The sequence below is a fragment of the Capra hircus genome, chromosome 9 (genome assembly GCF_001704415.2).
Source record: "Capra hircus breed San Clemente chromosome 9, ASM170441v1, whole genome shotgun sequence".
Taxonomy (NCBI): Eukaryota; Metazoa; Chordata; class Mammalia; order Artiodactyla; family Bovidae; genus Capra; species Capra hircus.
Window position 1 is genome coordinate 492,651 of NC_030816.1, and position 23,736 is coordinate 516,386.

General features: G+C 39.9%; 1 protein-coding gene across 1 annotated transcript in view; it reads left to right on the forward strand.

The window, feature by feature from the left end:
- Positions 1 to 20,676, forward strand: part of CD109 (CD109 molecule) — a 138,564-nt gene extending 117,888 nt beyond the window's left edge. Inside the window, exons 27-33 of the mRNA XM_018052866.1 lie at positions 40 to 230; positions 1,391 to 1,546; positions 3,606 to 3,671; positions 5,929 to 6,071; positions 11,066 to 11,213; positions 13,186 to 13,288; positions 15,693 to 20,676. Of these exons, the coding sequence (XP_017908355.1) occupies positions 40 to 230; positions 1,391 to 1,546; positions 3,606 to 3,671; positions 5,929 to 6,071; positions 11,066 to 11,213; positions 13,186 to 13,288; positions 15,693 to 15,871 (986 nt within the window). The 3' untranslated portion in view covers positions 15,872 to 20,676. The remainder of the gene's footprint in view (positions 1 to 39; positions 231 to 1,390; positions 1,547 to 3,605; positions 3,672 to 5,928; positions 6,072 to 11,065; positions 11,214 to 13,185; positions 13,289 to 15,692) is intronic.

Below are 23,736 nucleotides of genomic sequence, written 5' to 3' on the forward strand. Positions count from 1 at the left end.
TCTGTAACTGGCCAGACTGTTACCACCTTTCTCCTGCAGGAGGCCTGCAATTCTGGGTGTCACCGGTATCCAGACTGTCTGAATCCTGGCAGCCGAGCTCCCTGGATATTGAAGTCGCAGCCTATGCCCTGCTCTCACATTTCTTGCAGCATCAGGTTCCTGAGGGAATTCCGATTATGAGATGGCTGAGCAGGCAGAGAAATAGCTGGGGAGGTTTTGCATCTACCCAGGTGAGTGATGATCACTTTCAGTTTCTTTAGCTATTTATTTATATAACTGACTATATATATGTAAAACTAACTCTGCTCCGCTGTGCTTAGTCTTGCCTGACCCTTTGCAACCCCATGGACTGTAGCCTGCCAAGCTCCTCTAGCCATGGGGATTCTCCAGACAAGAATGCTGGAGTGGGTTGTCATGCCCTCCTCCAGGGGATCTTCCCAACCTAGGGATCAAACCCAGGTCTCCCACATTGCAGGCAGATTCTTTACCATCTGAGCCACAAGGAAAGTCCAAAAATACTGGAGTGGGTAGCCTATCCCTTCTCTAGGGGAACTTCCTGACCCAGGAATTGAACTAGGGTCTCCTGCATTGTAGGCGGATTCTTCACTTGCTCAGCTACCAGGGAAGCCCCAAACTAATTATATACAAAATTAAATGTATATGTTGTTGTTCAGTTGCTCAGTGATGTCTGACTCTTTTGTGACCCCATGGACTGCAGCATGCTAGGCCTGCCTGTCCCTCACTATCTCCTGAAGTTTGCCCAAGTTCATGTCCATTGAATAGGTGATGCCATCCAACCATCTCACCCTCTGCCGCCCTCTTTTCCTTTTGCCTTCAATCTTTCCCATCATCAGGGTCTTTTCCAGTGAACTGACTCTTCACATCAGTTGGTCAGAGTACTGGAGCTTCAGTGTCAGCATTAGTCTTTCCAGTGAGTGTTCAGGGTTGATTTCCTTTAGGATTGACTGGTTTTATATATATATATAATATATGTTTACAATATGTGGTTCCTTTTTTTCATGACTTCATAAAATTACATGGCAGTTTAAAAGTTTAGTAACTTTAAAGGCTTAAGTTATTAATTTTATTTTTTTTCCATCTTTGATACAGACATCATATCTGATACTCATATAGGATAAACTAGTTCCCTGTCTTAGTAGCCATTTTCTACCTGTGGTATCTGGTGCAGTAGGATTTCAGCTCTAGTCAGCAGATGTTTTCTGAGTCTTTGCTGTATCCAGGTCAACCAAATTCAAAGGTGGACCTAGGCGAGCTCCTCACCCAAGAAAGGCAGATGAGTGTCTAGTGGTATCCTAAACATTACTGAAATGCACTCTTTGGAAGCCTTAATATATGCTTATGTGCACAAATCTTTTTTTCCCCACAACAGGACACCATTGTGGCCTTGAAGGCCCTATCTGAATTTGCAGCTTTAATGAATGTAGAAGAGACAAATATCCAAGTGACTGTGGAGGGGCCCAGTTCACTGAGTCCTGTGAAGTTTGTGATTGACACACAGAACCGCTTTCTCCTCCAGATGGCAGAGGTGTGGACAAGGGGGTGGTTATCTGAATGTCTGTGTAGACGATCCCTTCTGCTGATGATTTCCTTTCTGTTGACTTCAACAAAAACTTGTTCCCAGAGCCCTGTCCTGACAGGAAGGAGTACCCTCCTATGGCTGAATTTGCTGAGCGGGGGAAGGGAGAAGGGTATGAGAACTTTGCAAAGATTTAGAAAAGGCGAAAACATAGGTTCTGTCGTATTGGGAGATGAATGAATACCCTTTGAGCTCCTACTGTTTGCAGACCCTGTGCCAAATTTCTTTATGTGTGTTAAATTGTATTTACTTTTCAAACCAAGACTAAGAAGCAAGTACTTTTATCCCACTATACATATTATAAAACCGAGGCTAAGGGAGTCTAAGTAACTTGCCCACAATCATGTTGCTGGTGACAGTAGAGCTAGGATTTGAACCCGTTGTTTCAAAGACCAAGTTCCTTTTGGTTGTGCCACATTCCCCTTGGGAGCTGATAGAACCAGTAGTAGAATTTTTTTCCTTAAAAATGGGATTACGGACTGTACTAGACCCTAACTTTATTCCCTTGACTAACCTTGCAGGAAGTTGAGGGTAATGGAGGAAAGCAGTGACTTCAAGACTAGAACCTGAGGGAGAAGGGGTGATAGCAAAGGAAAAGGAGGGAATAGTGATGGTCCAGGTCAGTGATGGCACGTTGCTGTGTTCTCAGAAAGGCCAGGGACTTGGATGCTAAGGGAGGCTTGAGGCGGAAGGGGTGACTTCTGTTTCTTACCTTTCTTGCTTCAGTCCCTACAGAGGGGCTTCCACAGCACTAATGTGCACTTCCTCTGCCTTCACCCCTCGTATCTGCTTTACCCGTAACTTTTGACTTGTGGGGCTGTGTAAAGTTCTTTTTTTAAAAAAAATTCTACCCCAAAATACCCTTTATTAATCTTGTATCAGTACTGGACTGTATTTTCAACTTTTTGCTTTTAATCTCCTACCATGCCTGATCCAGGTCTAAAGAAAATACTTATTTACTGTTTAACATTTGTGGGAGGAAGTAAGGTGAGTGGGGAAGGAAGGCGGATTTTATTGACTTGAAAAATAATTGTGTGAAGCCTTCTGTTACACACAAGATGAAGCAGCAATTTGATTCATGTGCATTTTTGATTAAGTAGGGTAGAGGGAAAAACACAGAGTCTGTTTCGGCATTATGGAGAGTAATTGTTTGAACTGTATTTTTTATTAAATATGTATTTTTTATTTGTTGAACGATAACATTTCAGGCTACAGAATGCTTAATTTCCATGATGCTAATTAAAACCAGAACATGTGTATTTAAGTGATTTGTCTAGACAAAGAAATAGGCAAGCTGCAATCTATTCTTTTTTTATGGAATAATCAGTTCTCTTCAATTTAAAAAAAAAAGAAAAAGAAGTGTGTGATCATAACATTTTGTTTACAACTTGCTAATAATAAGTATTATTTTATGGATTCTTGTTTATCTAATTTTCATATGTCTGAAGGTAATTTAAACCATGAACAGAAATTAGTGACATTTTTAAAGACACTGACCATAATTCTGTATATTTACATACCAATGAAATTATTTGCAGAAGAGTATTTTTAATTGTCAAAACATATATAAGGTATTAATTTTGTCATAGTAATTATTATTTATCATCATCAAAATTGATTTTCAAAGTGACCTGTGTAAAAGAAGTCCTTTTTTTAAATTAAACTTTTTAAGGACTTTGTTATTTGAGTATAATTGCTTTACAATGCTGTGTTAGTTTCTACTGTACAACAAAGTGAATTAGCTGCATGTATACATATATCCCCTCCCTCTTGAGCTTCTCCCTGCAACAATCTCACTCCTCTAGGTTATCCCAGACCTAGCTGGGCTCCGTGTGCTGTACAGCAGCTCAGAAAATACACTAGCTGTGTATTTTCCATGTAAAGTTGTTAGAGCTTTAGCATGCAGGCAGCTCACACTCCTGATGAGGGAAAACAGTGGTCTGTGCTGGTTGGGAGGACCTGGATATGGATACTTAGCCTTATTTACTTTTTTCTCACTTTTATTCAGCTTGCTGTAGTACAGCCAACTGCAGTTAATATTTCTGCAAATGGTTTTGGATATGCTATTTGTCAGGTATGTAATAATGTTTATTTTTTGTTTTGTTAAATATGACTTGCTATAATAATTCTTTGGTTTGAGGCACTGATAAATCTTTAACTTAGATGACAAAATTATTAAACGTTTATTTCCATCACAGTAAAATAAATCACTATCTTTAAAAAAAAGTGTTAGAGCTATTACTGCCTAGTGAGTGGACTAGCAACTATATGACTTAATGTGTCAGAAGAATATTTCTTGAGTATTAAATACTTTTTGAGGTGAGGGTTAAAATCCTCCAGTATGAGTCATGTCAATTGTTGGGAACTCTCACCTTTTTTTTTTGTCAAAATATAGCTCAGACCTAATGCTGGGTAGAGTTTCTATTGTGACTTGATAAATATGTAGCGTTTTACTTACCATTTCTTAATATACATGTAACAGGATGAAGGTCAACATGCTATTATAAGTAATTGGCTTGAAGATAGGAAATGTGTCCCTTTGATGTAAATTTTTATATTATTGTAAATACAACAATTTAAGCATAATATGTTCAGTGCTCTACTGTAGGAAGAAAATTCAAAGAAATCTACCTTTTATGGTGTAACTGGAATACAGTTAAATAGAGGTAGTATATAAAATACTGAATGGAAATTATTTTATTTAATAATACATGAAAATCATGGGGACTTAAAATCCATTTTGTATCCCAATAACATGGTTTTAAATCCCCATGATTTTCATGTATTATGTACTTGGTTAGAAAAAACAAACCAAACAAACCCTGACAGCTTTACTGAGAAAGTTGTTTAGTCACTAAGTTGTGTCTGACTCTTTTACGACGCCCATGGACTGTAGTCCTCCAGGCTGCTCTGTCCATGTGGGATTTCCCAGGGACACTGGAGTGGATTGCCATTTCATTCTCCAGGGGATCTTCCCAACCCAGGGATTGAACCCGTGTCTCCTGCATTGGCAGGTGGATTCTTTACCATTTAGCCACCAGGGAAGCCCTGAGAAAGTTTTTTTAAAAGACTGTTATAGAGTAAAGATACTTTTTCAAAAACCAGCACAACTATCCTGGTTGAAAGAACAGATGCTTTTGCCAAGACACAATGCTTAGGGCACATGGTCAGATATAATTTGGAAACTTAAAAATAATGTGAAGATTATTTTGTATAATACTCAAAATACAGTAAATGTTTTCTTTTAATCAGGGGGAAAAATCGCAATTAAAAGGAACAGTATTCAATGAAAAGGATAGAAAGAGGAAAGAGTGAATAATTTGTATTGGTCTTTACCAACAAAGATCATGTGAAAATACTCATTCTCAATCTATCTTTTGATGTGAATAATAAATCCAAAAGCAAATACACAAGATATTTTAGATAAGCTTGAAAAATTATATGTACTTAAACCACCAAATTGGTTTGAATACATTCTTGATAAATAAAATATAGATAAATTACTATATAGATAAAGTCAAATGCTTTTTATATGAGGTCTGAGGACACAGCAGTAAATTCGGTACCTACTGATCATGAAGAGAACAAAAGGTAGGGACCAATAGGTACTTCTTGTAATGGAGAAGAAAATTGCAAAAGAGCTGGTTACCCAGAAATAGGTATTGACATTTCCTTTAGTTAATGTTTTTGAAAGTGCTCTGGAAAAAGGAGGGCAAGGAAGACTCAGGTTTGCAGTAATGTTGACCCCTTTTGAGTGATAAAAAGCAAAGCTGTTTTTTGGAAACAAACTGCCAGATTTCTTGGATATAAAGACCCACTTGACTTGAAATCCACCATTTATTTTATCATCTTTGAAAAACATTGTATGCTCAAAAAGAAGCCCTAGCAGTTGAATAGGTTTCTCTTCCACCAGGGCTTTTGGATAAAGATATTTTGATTTATCTTACCAATAGTTCCAGTTTGTGAAAAATGACTCCAGCTGGGCAACAGAGCTTAGAAATTAGTGGCAATAGTTTAGCTTGTTCCCTTATGGGAATGTTTTATAGTATTTGAAAAAAACAATATCTGTGAATATTGTCCACAATGATCTATGAAATTTTGAATATTCCCTAGCAATTTTTCTTGATTTTAAAAATCATTGTTTATTAATGTTTATAATTATATTTGTAAATAATGATACTTTGCTAGCTAGTAAAACTAAGATTTTTTTAGATTGAAAATTACAAATTTAGTTGAGTTTATCCCAGAGAATCATTACTTAATTTTTAGAATATATAATTAAACCAGTTTATTGCTAATTTTTACTTATGCTTCTTTGTTACTTATTGCAGCTTAATGTTATTTATAATGTGAAAAATTCCAGATCTTCTATAAGTCGAAGATCTATCCAAGATCAGGAATCATTTGACCTAGATGTTGCTGTAAAAGACAATAAAGATGACGTCAATCACTTGGATTTGAATGTGTGCACAAGGTTGGTGTCTAAGTCTTCCTTCTTTCTCCTTAAAAAATGGATTTGAATATTTAATTAAATATATATGACTATTTATGGAGAAGGAAATGGCAACCCACTCCAGTATTCTTGCTTGGAAAATTCCATGGACAGAGGAGCCTGGTGGGCTACAGTCCATGGGGTCATAAAGAGTCAGACACGACTGAAGTGACGCAGCAGTAGCATATGACTATTTATATATTTAATTATATAACTATATAGTTATCTAACTGTATCACTATAAGGAGTTATATTTAGCAAAGATTTCAGTTACACAGTACACTTCTGATTACAAACTAGAATGCTAATTGTATTTCAGCCTTTCTCCACATGCCAAAATTATCAATATTTGCAATTTTTTATTGTATTTATAATAAGCTTTAATAGAAAAGTTTAATAAAACTCAGGTTTAATTTAGAAAAACTTTAATTGTCGTTTAGTCGCTCAATCATGTCTGATTCTTTGCGACCCCATGGACTGCAGCACACTAGGCTTCCCTGTCCATCACCAGCTCCTGGAGTTTGCTCAAACTCATGTCCACTGAATTGGTGATATTGTCCAACCATCTCATCCTCTGTCATCCCCTTCTCTTCCTGCCTTCAGTTCTTCTTAGCATCAGGGTCTTTTCCAGTGAGTTGGATCTTTGCATCAGGTAGCCAAAGTATTGGAGCTTCAGCTTCAGCTTCAGCATCAGTTCTTCCAATGAATATTTAGGTTGACTTCCTTTAGGATTGACTGGTTTGATCGCCTTGCTGTCCAAGGGACTCTCAAGAGTCTTCTCCAGCACCATAGTTCAAAAGCATCAGGTCTTCGGCACTCAGCCTTCTTTATGGTCCAACTATCACATCTGTACATGACTACTGGAAAAACCATAGCTTTGACTATATGGATCTTTGTTCGCAAAGTGATATTGCTGCTTTAATATGCTACTTAGATTTGTCATAGCTTTTCTTCCAAGGAGCAAGCGTCTTTTAATTTTGTGGCTACAGTCACCATCTGCAGTGATTTTGGAGCCTAAGAAAATAAAGTCTGCCACTATTTCCATTCAAAAACTTTAATGAATCATGATTAATATTCCAAAATAGATTATTTCTTTTTGTTGGTCATTTTTCCATTAAGCACTTATTCCAGGTTCACATTTAACTATTTGTTTTATGTGCTTAAGTCAGAACTTCATAAAAGTGTGCAAGTTCAACGAAGAGCTTAGTTTTTTTAGACACAGTGAAATAATTCCAATTTAGAAGATCTTTGCATTGGATATTTAGGCACTTACAGCTTCTGGGAGCATTTAATAAAGTGACTATTAAATTTGGTCTGTGTCCAGAGAATCTGCTGCTGCTGCTACTAAGTCCCTTCAGTTGTGTCTGACTCTGTGCGACCCCACAGACGGCGGCCCACCAGGCTCCCCCGTCCCTGGGATTCTCCAGGCAAGAATACTGGAGTGGGTTGCCATTTCCTTCTCTGCCAGAGCATCTGAGGATTTTGTTAAGCAAAAAGTATCCACTTCAAGACTACTGACTTCACAGATTCAGGGTCTGTGAAGCCACCTTCAGCCTTCTTGCTTATTCTGATGCATACAGCAGTTTGAGAGCAACTCCTTCAGAAAGTTCTTGAATCAAGAGACTTTATAGTTTCTTCTTTGTCAATCTACTGTGGTTAAGCTGGGTGTTACTCTGTTATGCACTGATCTTGACGAGCTGCTGCCTGTCCTTTTTAAATATCCCATGGTGTCTGATTGGGCTTTCCTGGTGGCTCGGACAGTAAAGAATCTGCCTGCAATGCAGGAGACCCAGGTTTCATCACTGGGTCAGGAAGATCCCCTGGAGAAGGGAATGGTTACTGACTTCAGTACCCTTGCCTGGAGAATTACATGGACAGAGGAGCCTGGCGGAGTTGTCCATGGGGTTGCGAAGAGTCAGACATGACTGAAGGGCGAACACTTACCTTCTATAGCATCTGATTGACCTTGGACTCTTGGTGGGCTGGATGTCACTGATGTGATACTGAACCTGCAGGTCCTCCTAAGGTCATCTCTAGGTGTTCCTCCAGGTGGTCAGTCTGCTTAGCCATTGCCTGAACCCAGTTTTCTTCATTACTGCTACCATTCCTACTATCTTGGGTCTCCTTGTTCCTGATTTTAGTCTAAGTTACCACATGTGTTTGCCCCCTTCCTCACCTATTTGGGCATTTTGAACCAGCAGCACGGGGATATCAGAATCTCTGCAGTGGCTTCCTTTTTAGCTGAGAAAATAGGACTCCCATTATACTTCACTAAGATTGAAACTGGGCTCTGTTCCAGAATAACAACATCAACTTATTATTATTATTATTTAAACAACACCCACCCACATTTGGGCTTCCCCAGTAGCTCAGACAGTAAAGAATCCGCCTGCAATGCGGGAGACCTGGATTTGATCCCTGGTTTGGGAAGATCCCCTGGAGGAGGGCATGGCAACCCACTCCAGTATTCTTGCCTGGAGAATCCCCATGGATAGAGGAGCCTGGCAGGCTAGTGTCCATGGTGTCGCAAAGAGTCAGATACAGCTGAGTGACTAACCACAGCCCAGTATCTGCATTTATCACAAACGTACATGCTAGGCATTGCACCATGACTTGCCCATGCAACTCATTTAATCCTTAGAGTTATTCTATAAAGTTGGTGCCATTATTATCCCTGCTTTTCTCATTCACTCCTTTAGTCATTCATTCCCTCAGTAAATATTAGCTGAGTTTCCACTATGTAGTGTCAGGATTTGGAATATTAAGGTTAGCCAAAAAGATATAGCTTCGCATTTGAAAGAGGAGACAAAAATTAATAAAAATGATTCCTGAAAACAATGTTACTGATCTGGCTGCTGGCTGTTTAGAAATCAATATCCAAGAGACAGTTGCTGGTCAAAAGGAAAGACGCTTTAATAAGAAAAACTGGCAGTCTGGGGAGAAGGTGGACTCATGTCCTGAGACCAGCCCTGAGGATTCTGCTCAGTAGTAATGGTTTTTAGAGGGAAACTGGGAAAACAGTCTCAGTCAGTCATTGAGATGGGAGTCAGAGCCATCACCACCTTGCCCTGCGTACAGGTTTGTCGACTTCTTACGATCTTCCTCTAGGTGCTGTCTTGTTCACACATTTCGTTCATGAGATTACTAAAGAAGCTAGGGAAGAGGTCTGACCATCTGTTAATTATTTATTCTTCATTTGTACTCCTTTGATCTATGGAAAGAACCAACAGGTTAGGCAAGATACTGTGTGATCAAAAGATTTGAGAAGTGTGCTTGGGCCAGAGGTGAGCAGAACATGGGGGTGCCTGGTTTAGGGTTAGTTACAATACAGCTTTGCTAAAATGACAAGAAAAGAGCTTTCCTGAGGAGGGTGGTTTCCTGCAAAGAGCTGCTTAGAGCAAGTCAATAAAATTCTAGTTTTGAAAAGGGCAAATTGGGAGGTCAGGTGAAGACACAGAAGTGAAACTGAGATTCAAACCATGATGGGCTTCACTGTAAGGGGCTCAGGTAAAAATGCAGGATTCCAAATCTTATTCCAGCATCAGGAGTCAGATGGGCAACAAACTTTGCTATGTAGAGGACATCTATATCTTTTGTGTGTGTGTGTGTAGGATCTGGAGAAGGTAAGTGTTTTAATCAGGGTTGGGGGCTTTATAAAAAGGATTTAGATGCTGCAACTAGTTTTCTGAGAAAAATCTGCTGTGAAATACAAATAGCATTCTAAATGAATTCTTTCAGTGACACTTTATAAAAAGAAAAACTGGTGTTTCAGGCACTTTATTCTCGTCAGTAAGGTCCAAGCTCTTACTCACCTCAGACAGGGTTTCTCTGTGGCATGGCAGTTTAACAAATTCTGCCCCTGGCTGGTGGAAAGACCAGGTCAGCTAAGGCACTTCTGATGATACACTGCAGTCATCGAATCTAGGCACATTGGCTGTTTTTCTCGTCTCTAAAACCCTTCCAATTTTAATGCCCATATTGGTTTTCAGCAGCATCTCTTCTTGAGCACATTACCAGCAGATGGTTTTGACTGCCTGGGGTTGCCAGCCAGCCACAGTCAGCACTTGTACTGTATGGCTTTTCAATCAGTCATGTTTGGCAGGCATCAGTTTGCTGCTTTGAAAAGCAAGATTTTGTACTGGCCCTTCTTGCTTTTGCCATTTAAAGGACAACAGGAACTTAACTGAATGATGCTGAGACTTCCACCTTGGAGATAAACTGCTTTCCATAATGACACTGGGCTCCTTCAGATCCAAAGTAAAAGCTCTTGTCACCTAGTCTTTTTTAGAAAAATACTTATTTTAAAGGAGACAAAATGTTGTTGGTGCCCAGATGCTTTGATGCTTACAATGTGTAGAGCAGGGTTAGAAAACAAGCAGTGTAATAAAACTTTCCCAGGCTTGTCATTCTCCCAAGGTGACCAAAGAAAATACAAAATTTCCACCAAGTATGTGGGAGAAGAAAGGGAAGGACCTTCCCTACTGGATCTTCTTTTTCTAAAACCGGATGAAGAAAAGGTTGTTGAAGACTTGGCTGCCATCTCCTGCTAACTGGTCAAGTGATGCTTCTTTTTCAGTTCCTAGCCTTGAGCTGGGGAGCTTAGTGCAGTCAACTTTGGAGAAAATGAAAAATGCAATGCAGTTTGGAATCAACCACTGGAAAACAGAGTTGCCTGCTAAAGGGGCAGAGGTTGCCCTCATTACAGCCCAGGGCCTAAGCCAGCTGCATTGTAGGCATTTCATGCTGGCTGACAGGTGGACCCACTGTTCTCTTCCTCACGTGGTTGAAACTTATAGGAATTTCAGACCTGTAAAGAAAGGGTTACCTTTTTACAGTTTTCTACAGTAACTTATTTCAACGAAACAATACATATTTGGCATAACACTTGGCAGTTTTAGTTTCTATATGAAGATAGTTTGCCAACAGCTGTAGGTTTTTCCTAAAAGGTTTTGTCTCTCCTGTCATCCTTGATTTAGGTTTCTGGGCCCAGCCAGAAGCGGCATGGCCCTTATGGAAGTCAACCTGCTCAGTGGTTTTACTGTGTCCTCAGATGCCATTCCCCTGAGTGATACTGTGAAAAAAGTAGAACATGACCATGGGAAACTCAACCTCTACTTAGACTCTGTAAGTAATGAAACCTAAGTTTCACCTTGGTAACCACTGACAGCACCACTCTTTACTGTGTTCAGAAGCACCTTTATACGTTTTCTTTATGTCATTATTTTGGCTTTTGGTGTCCCTGAGTGACTTTCACATGGCAACCATCTATTGTCAACATTACGAGACATTATTATAAAATTAAAGAGAATTACTGTTAATGATGAGCCTAATGAAAGTCTTGATAATGAAATTATTTCATACCAGATGTTCAACACAGAAATTGTTGTGATATGTTTTCCAAAATATAGTCCAGATCTCAAATAGAGAACTCCTGTGCTTCAAGGAATTGCTGAACTTATTTATTTAAATGCTGGTGATGGTGAAAGCTTTAATTACATGTTTTAAAATGCTCATGAAGGACTTCCCTAGTGGTTCAGTGGTTAAGAATCCTCCTGCCAATGCAAGGGACCTGGGTTCCATCCTTGGTCTGGAACTAGGATCCCACATGCCACGGGGCAGTATGTGCCACAGTTCCTGAGCCCACGTTCTAGAGCCCACAAGCTGCAACCGGAGAGAAGCCTGAGCACCCAGAGTTGGTGCTCCGCAACAAGAGAAGCCACTGCAACAAGAAGTGCACGTCACAACTGGAGAGGAGCCCCTGCTCGCCACGGCTAGAGAAAGCCCACGGCAGCAGTGAAGACCCAGTGCAGGGTGCTTTCATGAGAGAAAAAGCGTTTAATACATCGCAAAGGGTTAACATTCCTGCACTGAAAAGTTAGCTGCTTGAATCATAGAATATTCTCAGAGGTTTGGTCTTTACAGAAAATCATTATATAATATAATTATATTATTTTCATGTACTCTTCCCATTGCTGTATGAAAATTACTGATTCAGGAATAAGGTGCATAAAATATTGTGAGAAAGATTAGTGTGGAATTCAAGACTCTACTTGTTATGTCTGGAAACTGCTGGCATGTAAGTTTATTCTTCTGACATCTACATGAAATTTATATGTGGAGTTGAAATTGAGTTTTAAGTGTTCTTAGGATTTCATGTTATGAGAGGGGAATACCTATGTTTCTTATTCCAGTTTTGCAAAGTGTGAATCAGAATTATATTGCTTTAGCAGTGACTCTACTTTTAAAAAGCTAGTTCCTAAATATTCTCCTTGTTTTAAGACTTCAAAAACCATTTTGGTTATAAAGCTGTTAAAACAAATTCAAAGTCTCTTTGCTATTCAGTAATTTCCATATATTAAATACTGCTTGACAGTCATGGGCCTAATTTAGGGTTTGAAAAATGCACTTAATATTTATATATTTAATAATGTAATTAGGCTTGGAGTTTGTCCTGTGTCTGTAATATTGTTGTTAATGGCTAGTTTTAGTGTCCATTACATTTTGACTGATTGACTTTTCACTTCCTGCTAATTGGTATGTAATGAAATGTTTGAAGGAATGTATTAATTTCAGATTCCTTAGCTAGTATTTTTTTGCCAGATTGGCGTTAAGTATCTTTCCTGGAGGCAGAGAGGCTGGCCTTTGTACCTTACTGGCTGGGGGCTGTGCCCCCCTGACTCTGAGGTCACTTCACTTAGTGGATGGGGTGGCTCCTATGAGCTGAGTGTGATTCTCCAGAGAAGGGGACTGGGGTGAGTCAGTAGCAGCAACCAGGCTAGGGTGCAAGGCTGAAAGACGGTTTTTGGTGAAGGACTAAGGCCAGGGCCATGCACCTTGGGCTCCTGCATCCTTAACCACTCTAATTCTCAGTATCTGTTTCAGTAAAATGGAAGTAAGAACCATACTGATCATGCAAAGATTGTTTTACAAAACAAATGATGTGATTTACGTAAAGTGTTTACCATAGTACTGGGTGTGTAGAAGTGCTCCCTAAATGTTAATTTCTATAACTGTTTGATAAATGATAAGGGAAAGAAATGTCTTTTATCATGAACACAGTCTGCCACCTGTTTAAAAGTCTTCTGTATTTTTCAAGGTAAATGAAACCCAGTTTTGTGTTGATATTCCTGCTGTGAGAAGCTTTAGAGTGTCAAATACACAAGATGCTTCAGTGTCCATAGTGGACTACTACGAACCAAGTAAGTGTGTTCTGGAGTTCCCAGTACTTCAGGAGTTAAGCCAGGCATTCACTCATTCATTCAGAGTGACCATCTATTGAATTAGCTTTGTGGGGGAGGGTGTAGTTGGGGTAGTGAAGAAGGTGGTGTAGCAGGAGGTGAGCTTTCCATTTAAATGAAAACAATGGATAATTTACAAAATATAATCACAAGATAGCACTTTGCATATATTAAAATGATGTTTTTGCTCATAATATTTTAGGTTTTCAACTTACAGTTAAAAGTAAAAAAACAACAACAGCAACAAAACTGACACAGGGAGTCCAGTTCTGTTCAGTTTCCGAGGTTCTTTTCTTGTTCCAAGCGCCCACTCCATCTGGTTCTGGTTTTAAAACAAGACTTCTTCAGGAGAGAATGTGAACACCATCCGTGTTGGCAAACCTCAGTGGGGTTTAGCTGTTTCTTCACTGAGGGAGATTGTTTTGGTAAAATGTATTTATTATAACAGATTTTTTTTTTATCATTTCAAGAAAAGTATAGTCTGAAAAATGACTTGAGCTTCTTTGATTTTACTGGTAACTTTTACTTTATAAAGTATTAGAAATTTAGAATGTGAAAGTAGAGATCTAGTTTGGAGATCAGCTAAGCTGATCAGGACAAATCTCCAATCAGTCAGGGAGTGACTTTTTGTCAGTGTGAGACCTGCAGGCTGATGTTTCTGCTTGTAATCACATTCGTCCTGAATAAGCACTCCTAGCGGCTCAGAATCATCAGAATGCATGAGAATCGTGAACATTTTCATGTCCCAGGCAGTTGTAGATAATTACATTGTATTTATTTTTTAAAATTTTTTATTTTTACTTTATTTTACTTTACAATACTGTATTGGTTTTGCCATACATTGACATGAATCCACCACAGGTGTACATGAGTTCCCAATCCTGAACCCCCCTCCCACCTCCCACCCTATATCATCTCTCTGGATCATCCCCATGCACCAGCCCCAAGCATCCTGTATCCTGTATCGAACATAGACTGGTGATTCGTTTCTTACATGATGGTATACATGTTTCAGTGCCATTCTCCCAAATCATCCCACCCTCTCCCTCAGAGTCCAAAAGTCCATTCTATACATCTGCGTCTCTTGCTGTCTCGCATACAGGGTTATCATTACCATCTTTCTAAATTCCATATATATGTAATGTATACTGTATTGGTGTTTTTCTTTCTGGCTTACTTCACTCTGGATAATCGGCTCCAGTTTCAGGAACCTGTCCGTATGGTTGGGAGTCTTCACAGGGTATTCAAGAGGTAGCACCACCTTGCTCTCCTCCTAAGTCAACAAGCCAGTTCCTCTCATCTTTTGCTTCCTATTGGAGTTGGGGTAGAGCATTCACCCAGTTCTTGTGGGACATTTTGGGGACAAACATGCAGCTTTTTTTTTTTTTTTTTGGTGAAAGGATGAAAGACTCAGCTAGAGACTCAGTGACAAAATAACGAATTTATCCAAATTTTTTATTTAATAACCTAGTTGAAAGATTCTCCAATTGATATTTCTCAGGTGTATGGAGAACATTTTAAACATATAAGAAGCAAAAAAGATTCAGTCTCTGTAAAGTTTTTTTTGTGGAAAATGACTTATGTATTGGGGGGCATTTAAAATGAAAACATGGGTAAGATCAGGATAATAAAACCCATTCTGAAAAACCCTAGAGTCAGAAAGCATATTTAGAAAACTTAAAACAATGTAAAACCATGAAGGAATTTGGAAATAGAAAGTTTCTTAAAAACTGTAAAAATAAAAATCATTTATGCTTTATAGTAAGTTTATTATAATGCTATTGGTGCTTTATCTAATTTTTAAAAATATTAGGTTGTACTATAAAATTTACTCAAGTTCAGTAGTTTTAGAGACTATGTGCTTAACATTTTAAGACACTGAAATGAGGCATGACACAGAGTTCTTTTCATATTTTTGCATTTTAAAATAAAGTCCAAGTAAATATATTTCTCTTCAGTAGTTCTAATGATTATAACTTTACTTGAAGGCATAGAAAATGTCATCCAAAAATGAAGTCTCAAGGAGATTAAAACATCCTCAAGGTACAGCCTTTCCTTTTCCAGGAAGGGTTTCAGGTTGCGCTTGACCTGAGCTGTGCAGCTAGGGTCTGTTTTTTTTTTCTTTTAATGCCGGCCAGCTGCCGGTGGTACAGAAACGGGACTTGAAAGCACTGTTTCTCTCCTGGACTTGCTTTGCAGTTTGGGCTCCTTGTGAGCAGTTTTGCTGTTTTTCTTGTAAAGAAAACTAAAATTATGTGAAGAACGGAAAACTCAGAAAAGTGTATCCAAAGGCACTTAAGTTTTGGCAGAGTACCTGTTTCTAAACTCAGGAGGCATCTAAAGCGACGTCTGCCTCTTTGAACAGGGCGGCGAGCCGTGAGAAGCTACAACTCCAGAGCGCAGCTGACCTCCTGTGACCTCTGCGGGGATGCGCTCGCCTGCGGCCCCTGCGACCGCGCGGCCTCGGCCCGCCTGCCGCGCCTGACTGCCGGCCTCCTCCTGCTCTGCCTCGCGCTTCTGTTCTCCTTGCAGCGTTGGCCGTGATTTGATTCCTAAAGACTCCATGAAACACTTGCATTTTCAAAAGCCACATGCGACTGTCTTGTCTTCATAATCAGATATTACCTCTGTTTGGAAAAATCAATGTTTTTCTTTTTATGAGTTGGGAGGCGGGTAGAAGTGGGGGAGATGTATTAATAACAACAGGTCCTTGTATGTGTAGCTGCATAGATGTTTTTTTCCCCCTGACTTCTGTGTGGAACAAAAATAAGGATTATTGCAGCTGTATTCTTTTATTTCCCCTTCTTAAAATCTTTAAGGATTTTTTTGGAGGTGTTGTTTTCTCCAGAATAAATGCATTATTTTAGATGATTCTTTTCATTTTCTAGAAGAAGTAAGTGAGCCTGGATTCTTAAGCACTGCTATATGTCAGTCTCTGCTTTAGTAGTAAGGGTGAAACAAGCCCAAGGGAAGAGCTTGTTCTGTGCCTTCTGTATCCACCCCAAACCCGTGCCCACCCCCACCCACCCCAGCGGTCCCAGTGCTGTGCTCTGCTGTGCTAAGTCGCTTCAGTCCTGTGCGACTCGTTTTGATCCTATGACCCCGCCAGGCTCCTCTGTCCATGGGATTCTCCAGGCAAGAATACTGGAGTGGGTTGCCATGCCCTCCTCCAGAGGATCTTCCCCACCCAGGGATCGAACCCATGTCTCCTGAATTGGCAGACAGGTTCTTTCCCACTAGTGCCTCCTGGGAAGCCCATGGTCTAAGTACATCTTTCTTGATCAGATATAGTGTTTTTCTTTAGGATGGAGGTGGTGATTTTTCTTTTTTAAAGGATAATGATGTTGTTTCACTTCAGATATAGTCACATACCCCATCCCTTGCTTTTTGCCTGTTCCCCCTCAGGAGGGAAGCAGAGAGACTGGGCTTTACTGTCCTGCCCATGGCTCAGAGGTTGAGGTCACCGGGAAGTGATCAGAGGAGCCCTGGGTGATCTTCTCTGTGTACCCAGCCTCCAGCCCCACACGCAGGCTTTGTTCAGGCTGAGAGTCAGAGAGCATTGCCACACGTGCCTTATGGGACTTGGACAGGAAGATCCTAGACCAGGAGACACATGTGAATCATGGGGAATGCTCAGTTGGAAAGTGAAAGTGTTAGTCACTCAGTCGTGTCTGACTCTTTACGACCCCATGAACTGTGGCCCACCAGGCTCCTCTGTCCATGGAATTCTCCCCAAGAATGCTGGAGTGGGTAGCCATTCTCTTCTCCTGGGGATTTTCCCAACCGAGGGCTTGAGCCCAGGTCTCCTGCATTGCAGGTGGATTCTTTACCATCTGAGCCACCAGGGGGACACAACCAAATCTGTATGAGTTGCAGCAGACTGACCTCCCTGTGGTCTGGGAAAGAAGCTGGGGTTTGATGGGGGTCAGAGATGTGAAGTGCTGTACATTGTTGGCCAGGGTCCTGTGGAACCTTCTAGATTCAGGTGTGTGAGCATCAGACCACCAGCTGTCCACTGACATCTAATGCATGCTCTGAACTTTACAGAAGATTCTTGAATTTTGAGCATCTGGCTCGTTGGTTACCTGTTATTCAGAAGGATAATACTCATTTATGTGAGTGAAGTTTTAAAGAAAGATTCCTTTCTCCTCCCTTTCCTGTTTGTCCTCTTTTCTCACCTCTTTCTTTTTTCATTCTTCCTTTCCTTCCCTTCTTTCTTTCTTCTTTCCATTTGAAAAACATTGAAATATCTTAAGATCTTTTATTAAATCTAAAAAGTAGTTTAATTTTACTCCTAAACCCAGGATTTGTCTCAAGGGGATGTAGAAATGTAATTGTTATGGGCTGCAAAGAAGCTGCGTTATAGTATTTTCAGCTGTTTAAAAATAAATCCAAAATTAAAATATACAAATAATATATTTTAAAGTGAATTTTGAAAAGAATGTTTTTATTTTAGTGAATTTAAAGAAATTATAGTGGAGTGGATATTCATGGATTGCTTATGGATATTTTGGACACAAAGGTAGGAATTACTAATATTCAGGTTTTTAAAGCTTGAGATCTGAATTTAGAAAAGAGATTCTTAGAGGGTGGTCTATGGAGAGAGAGCAGGTAAATAACAAACGTATAATTTTCTTGTATATACTTTCAAGTGGGGAAACGTTTTTACTTTGTGTTACCCCTCTGAAACAGTCTGATCTGAAAAAGACACTTGGGTTTGGGCCTTCCTGTGTGGGATTTTTGGCTTTTATATGTTAGGACTTCTTTGGTGAAAGTATCTTAAAATGAACTTGGAGGAGGGTGTTGGCAAAGGATCCTGCTTCCCAGCCCCGCTGCCCAGAGAAACTCAGACTGCCCATCAATAGCTTTCGATTCTGTAGCTTATATACTGTTCATACCAGACTTCAAGTATAGAATCTTAGGGAACACAAGAATGGAAAGCCATTGGAAGACGGTGTAGCTTTTTAAAACTGTATTTCCTCATTTAAAAACTAGAGGTCTGATTTTTTTTGTGAATTATTTTGGAGTTCAGGTTAAACAGTCACCTTGTAACTAATATTTTAATGTATTAAAAATACATTACAGATGTATTAAAATGTATTGAAAGAGAGGAGGAGGATGGGATTGAGGAGGAAAAGCAGGAGCGGACGGAATGGGGAGAGGGCTGTCCGTGGTTGGATTATGTGCGGGCAGTGGGGATGCCTCTTGGAGGCAGGGTCTGTGACAGCCATGGGCTGGGATGAAAAGGGTCCAAAAAAGCCACAGGCATCTGGGTTAAAGGAGAGCAGTAGTAGCAGGAATTGACATTATTAACTCTTTTCTGCACTTAGTATGAGTAACAATGCTAAAAACCATGTTTTTTGCCTCTTGCTTTCCTGATGGTGAAACTTCTCCAGTGCCCTCAATTTCATTTACTGGTATAAATCTGAAGTCTCTCCTTCTTTCCTGCTGAGTGGGAACCTCATTACTAAGACACCAGCATATGTTGCTTCCAGTTTTGACTGGCCAGGGGTTCCAGACATGGAATGTTGGGAATAACTAGTAGCCGCATAAATTCAAGGACAGATCAACGCTATTATATTTGGTTTCAACATGTTACTGCCTTCAGTTATAATTCTAAAAAAGTAATTAAAACCCATTAAAATATGTTGGGTCAATGAAAAAATTCCTCTTATTGTATTGTCCTATTATACTTTATGTTTTTAAAAATGCTCTAACAATAACTTTGGTATTTTGGTTACATTGTAATTTGTGGAACATTGTGTTAAAATCCAGATATATGCTTATTGCCTAACAGTTTGTTACTTACATATGCAATGCTATATTCTACATGTGGGAATTTTCAGAATTGTACATAGCATAATTCTCCTTGCTTCCATTTTTTGAGCCAGAGTGTAATAATTTTTTTAAAAAAGGTTATATTTAACCATAATTTCTTTTTATGTTAAATTTAGTTACAAATATTCTGGCAACAGAATGCTAGTAATCTTTATTTTGATTCTTTTGATCCAGTTCAATTATTTTGATATCATTCATTCTGATATCATTTCTGACCATCCAGTTTTAAAAATTGGAGCTATGATTTTTCTTTATCATTCTTTAAAGGAGCCATTTTATTAGTCTTCCAGCATGTAATCTGGAGTTTTTTTGGTAACAACCTCACTTCTAATTTGCTTTATTGAAGTTTAATACTGATTTTTATAAAAATATGTTGTAAATACCTCCCTGACAAGGTTCTTTATCATAAAGACAGTACTTACTTGGAGCTCATTAAGTAGCTCCCATGAGTCCAGGTGCCATTACTTATTTGTGGGTGCATCATTTTTTTGCATTTTGTAAATTTGAGGCAGTTAGTGGACTGACTCTTGGAGAAGCTTCAGAACCTTATACACCCTAAATATATAAATATATATATATATATATATATACCCTTATATACCCTAAGAGGCTTCCATTAGAAGAATATTCTATTTTTTGTTTGTTTTCAAATTCCAGTAAAGCATAGCACATTTAAGAAGTTAAAAATTTCCTGTCATCTACTCAATTGATATTCATGTTACTATTAAATATCTTAAGTTGTATTGGGAGTAATTTGAGGTGCAGTTATTTTTATCACTACTTTCTTCAGGAAACTAAGCAATAAATACACATTTTTAATGAAGAATATATCAGTTGTGTGTAGGCTTGTTTCAGAACTATTTCTAGCCATTGAGTTGGTGGTTTTCATGTGCCTCATCATAAGACAGTGCCGCACGCATCATTCCATAAAATGTTGCTGTTTCATTTCAGGAGTTATAACACAGGAAAATAAATATTTCCTGGGTGATTTCTGAGTTTCTCACTTCACAGGACACTTACACATTGGTATGTGTGTGTCTGTAATAAAGATGATATTGGTACATATTCAAGAAAAATTCCATGTCATGATTTACCACTCTTCTGTCAGGGTATTGAATCAGTGGTAGAGGATATTTCCATGTTCTACTTACAGATCTTTAAGATTTATCTTGGATAGATTTAATAGAATGTGGCTCTATTCTGGTCCTTCACACCTTTATGTTTTGGATTTTTACTGAGGTGCAGTTGATGTGGTAGAGTCAATTTTTTCTGTACACAGTAGGCTTCATAAAATTTTATTCATAAATCTATTTTAAGACCTTGTTTGCATATAAGAAGGATACTATTGAAATAAAACATTTTCAGAGAAACTAAAGCTTTATATATTGAACCAGGGTGATTCTGAAAGCTTAAATTTTAAATGTTAGAGTATTGTTATGTTGTTAATTATACTTGATTATGTATTCAATAGGAAATCATGCTTTATCAATAAAAATGAAAATTTCCATCGATTTATTACCAGTGCTGTTTTTATTTTATGTCATGTGTATAGCACATCTCTTTTACCTAAACCTATTTAATGGTGAGGAATGGGATGTCTGAGGGTAGATTTGAGGGGTGATTATTGTTAGATTTTGACATAATGAAAGGAGAGAAACTTGGCCACCAGCTGCCTTCAGCTCCCTCCTCATTCTTTGCACTTGTTGTTGGAGTGGGATGTGTGGAGAGGTAAGTGATACACAGATGAAAGATGTGAGGTGAGGACTCACTTAGCTTCTGGAAATTATGCAGAAATACAGAATGCATGGGCTTCCCAGATGATGCTAGTGGTAAAGAATCTGCCTACTAATGCAGGAGACGTGAGAGATGCAGTTTCGACCTCTGGGTTGGGAAGATCTTCTGGAGTAGTAAATGGCAACCGGCTTCAGTGTTCTTGCCTGGAAAATCCCGTGGACAGAGGAGCCTGGTGGGCTGCAGTCCATGGGGCCAGAGACTTGAACACGACTGAGTGACTGAGCACATAGAATGCACAGTTTGTATACCCAGGAAGATGGAGGCATGGACTCTTGCATCCACAAAAGTTTCAGGTATATTTTCTGGATTTCTCCTTGGTGTTAACAGTTTTCTTGCCAAAAATTTCTAGGCTTCTGTGAAATGTTAAAGATAGTATGCATGCCTGCACAGTCCGACCCTTTGGGACCCTGTAGGCTGTGGCCCTCCAGGCTCTTCTGTCCATGAAATTTTCCAAGTAAGAATACTGGAGCCAGCTGGTATTTCGTACTCTAGGGGCTCTTCCTGACCCAGGGATTAAACCCACATCTTCTGCATCTCCTGCACTGGCAGGCAGGTTCTTTATCACTGAGCCACCTGCGAAGCCCCCTAAAGACTGTATCAGTTCATTTCAGTTCAGTCGCTCAGCCATGTCCGACTATTTGCGACCCCATGAATCACAGCACGCCAGGCCTCCCTGTCCATCACCAACTCCCGGAGTTCACTCAAACTCATGTCCATCGAGTCAGTGATGCCATCCAGCCATCTCATCTGTCGTCCCCTTCTCCTCCTATCCCCAGTCCCTCCCAGGGTCTTTCCCAATGAGTCAACTCTTTGCATGAGGTGGCCAAAGTATTGGAGTTTCAGCTTATTCTCAAGAGTCTTCTCCAACACCACAGTTCAAAAGCATCAATTCTTTGGTGCTCTTCACAGTCCAACTCTCACATCCATACATGACCACTGGAAAATAAAGTCTGACACTGTTTCCACTGTTTCCCCATCTATTTCCATGAAGTGATGGGACCAGATAATATAGTGGTTCTCAACTGGGGATGATTTTGACCCTGGGTGACACTTGGCAATGACTGGAGATTTTTTTTTTTTTTTTTTGTCACAACTGAAGATAGTGCCACTGTCATCTAATGGGTGGAGATCAAGGATGCTGTTAGATATCCTGCAGTGCCCAACCCCACAACAAAGGGAAAATATCAAGAGAGGCAAATATCAATAGTTCTATGGTTGAGAAACTCCTTAGCTAAATGATGCTGGGAACTTCTAGATCACTGAGTCAATTTAATGACGAGTTAATTAATTTAATGTCTCAGTTCGGTTCAGGTCAGTCGCTCAGTTGTGTCTGACTCTTTTCGACCCCATGAATCACAGCACTCCAGGCCTCCCTGTTCATCACCATCTCCTGGAGTTCACTCAGACTCACGTCCATCGAGTCAGTGACGCCATCCAGCCATCTCATCCTCTGTCGTCCCCTTCTCCTCCTGCCCTCAATCCCTCCCAGCATCAGAGTCTTTTCCAATGAGTCAACTCTTCGCATGAGGTGGCCAAAGTACTGGAGTTTCAGCTTTAGCGTCATTCCTTCCAAAGAAATCCCAGGGCTGATCTCCTTCGGAATGGACTGGTTGGATCTCCTTGCAGTCCAAGGGACTCTCAAGAGTCTTCTCCAACACCACAGTCCAAAAGCATCAATTCTTCAGTGCTCAGCCTTCTTCACAGTCCAACTCTCACATCCATACATGACCACAGGAAAAACGATAGCCTTGACTAGATGGACCTTAGTCAGCTAAGTAATGTCTCTGCTTTTGAATATACTATCTAGGTTGATCATAACTTTTCTTCCAAGGAGTAAGCGTCTTTTAATTTCATGACTGCAGTCACCATCTGCAGTGATTTTGGAGCCCCCCAAAATGAAAGTCTTGACACTGTTTCCACTGTTTCCCCATCTATTTCCCATGAAGTGATGGGACTGGATGCCATGATCTTCGTTTTCTGAATGTTGAGCTTTAGGCCAACTTTTTCACTCTCCACTTTCACTTTCATCAAGAGGCTTTTGGTGGCTCGGAGGTTAAAACATCTGCCTCCAATGCGGGAGACCCGGGTTTGATTCCTGGGTCGGGAAGATACCCTGGAGAAGGAAATGGCAATCCACTCCAGTATTCTTGCCTGGAGAATCCCATGGATTTAGAAGCCTAGTAGGTTATAGTCCACGGGGTTGCAAAGAGTCGGACACAACTCAGCGACTTCACCTTCACCTTCACTTTCTGCCATAAGGGTGGTGTCATCTGCATATCTGAGGTTATTGATATTTCTCCCGGCAATCTTGATTCCAGCTTGTGTTTCTTCCAGTCCAGCGTTTCTCATGATGTGCTCTGCCTTAGTCTCTTTGATTTTCTTGAAGTTTGGAGAACTGTGTGCATTCAGGATGAGGGGGACATCAACTGGCAGAGCACTCAGAAGAAGACCAGATGGCTTTTTTCCAAGTCAATGACAAGACAGCAAACGCCTCCAGTTTCTCAACAAGGGATGTGAATCATTTCAGTATGTTTCAGGGTGTTTTGCCTGGTGACTAATATTACAGTTTAAGAAGGAAGACCAACTGGAGCCCACATGGGACAGAGCAGCCATAAAGGTGTCAGGATGAAAGATGAAGGGATGTGGGGACACTGAGCTGGTGAAAGAAACCACGTGGACTTGGACACTTCAAATATCCCAGAGGCTGCCACCTGCAAGCTCACATTGCTGAATTGTTATAGGTGGGCTGATTTGGGCACGATATCAGGGGGAATTAA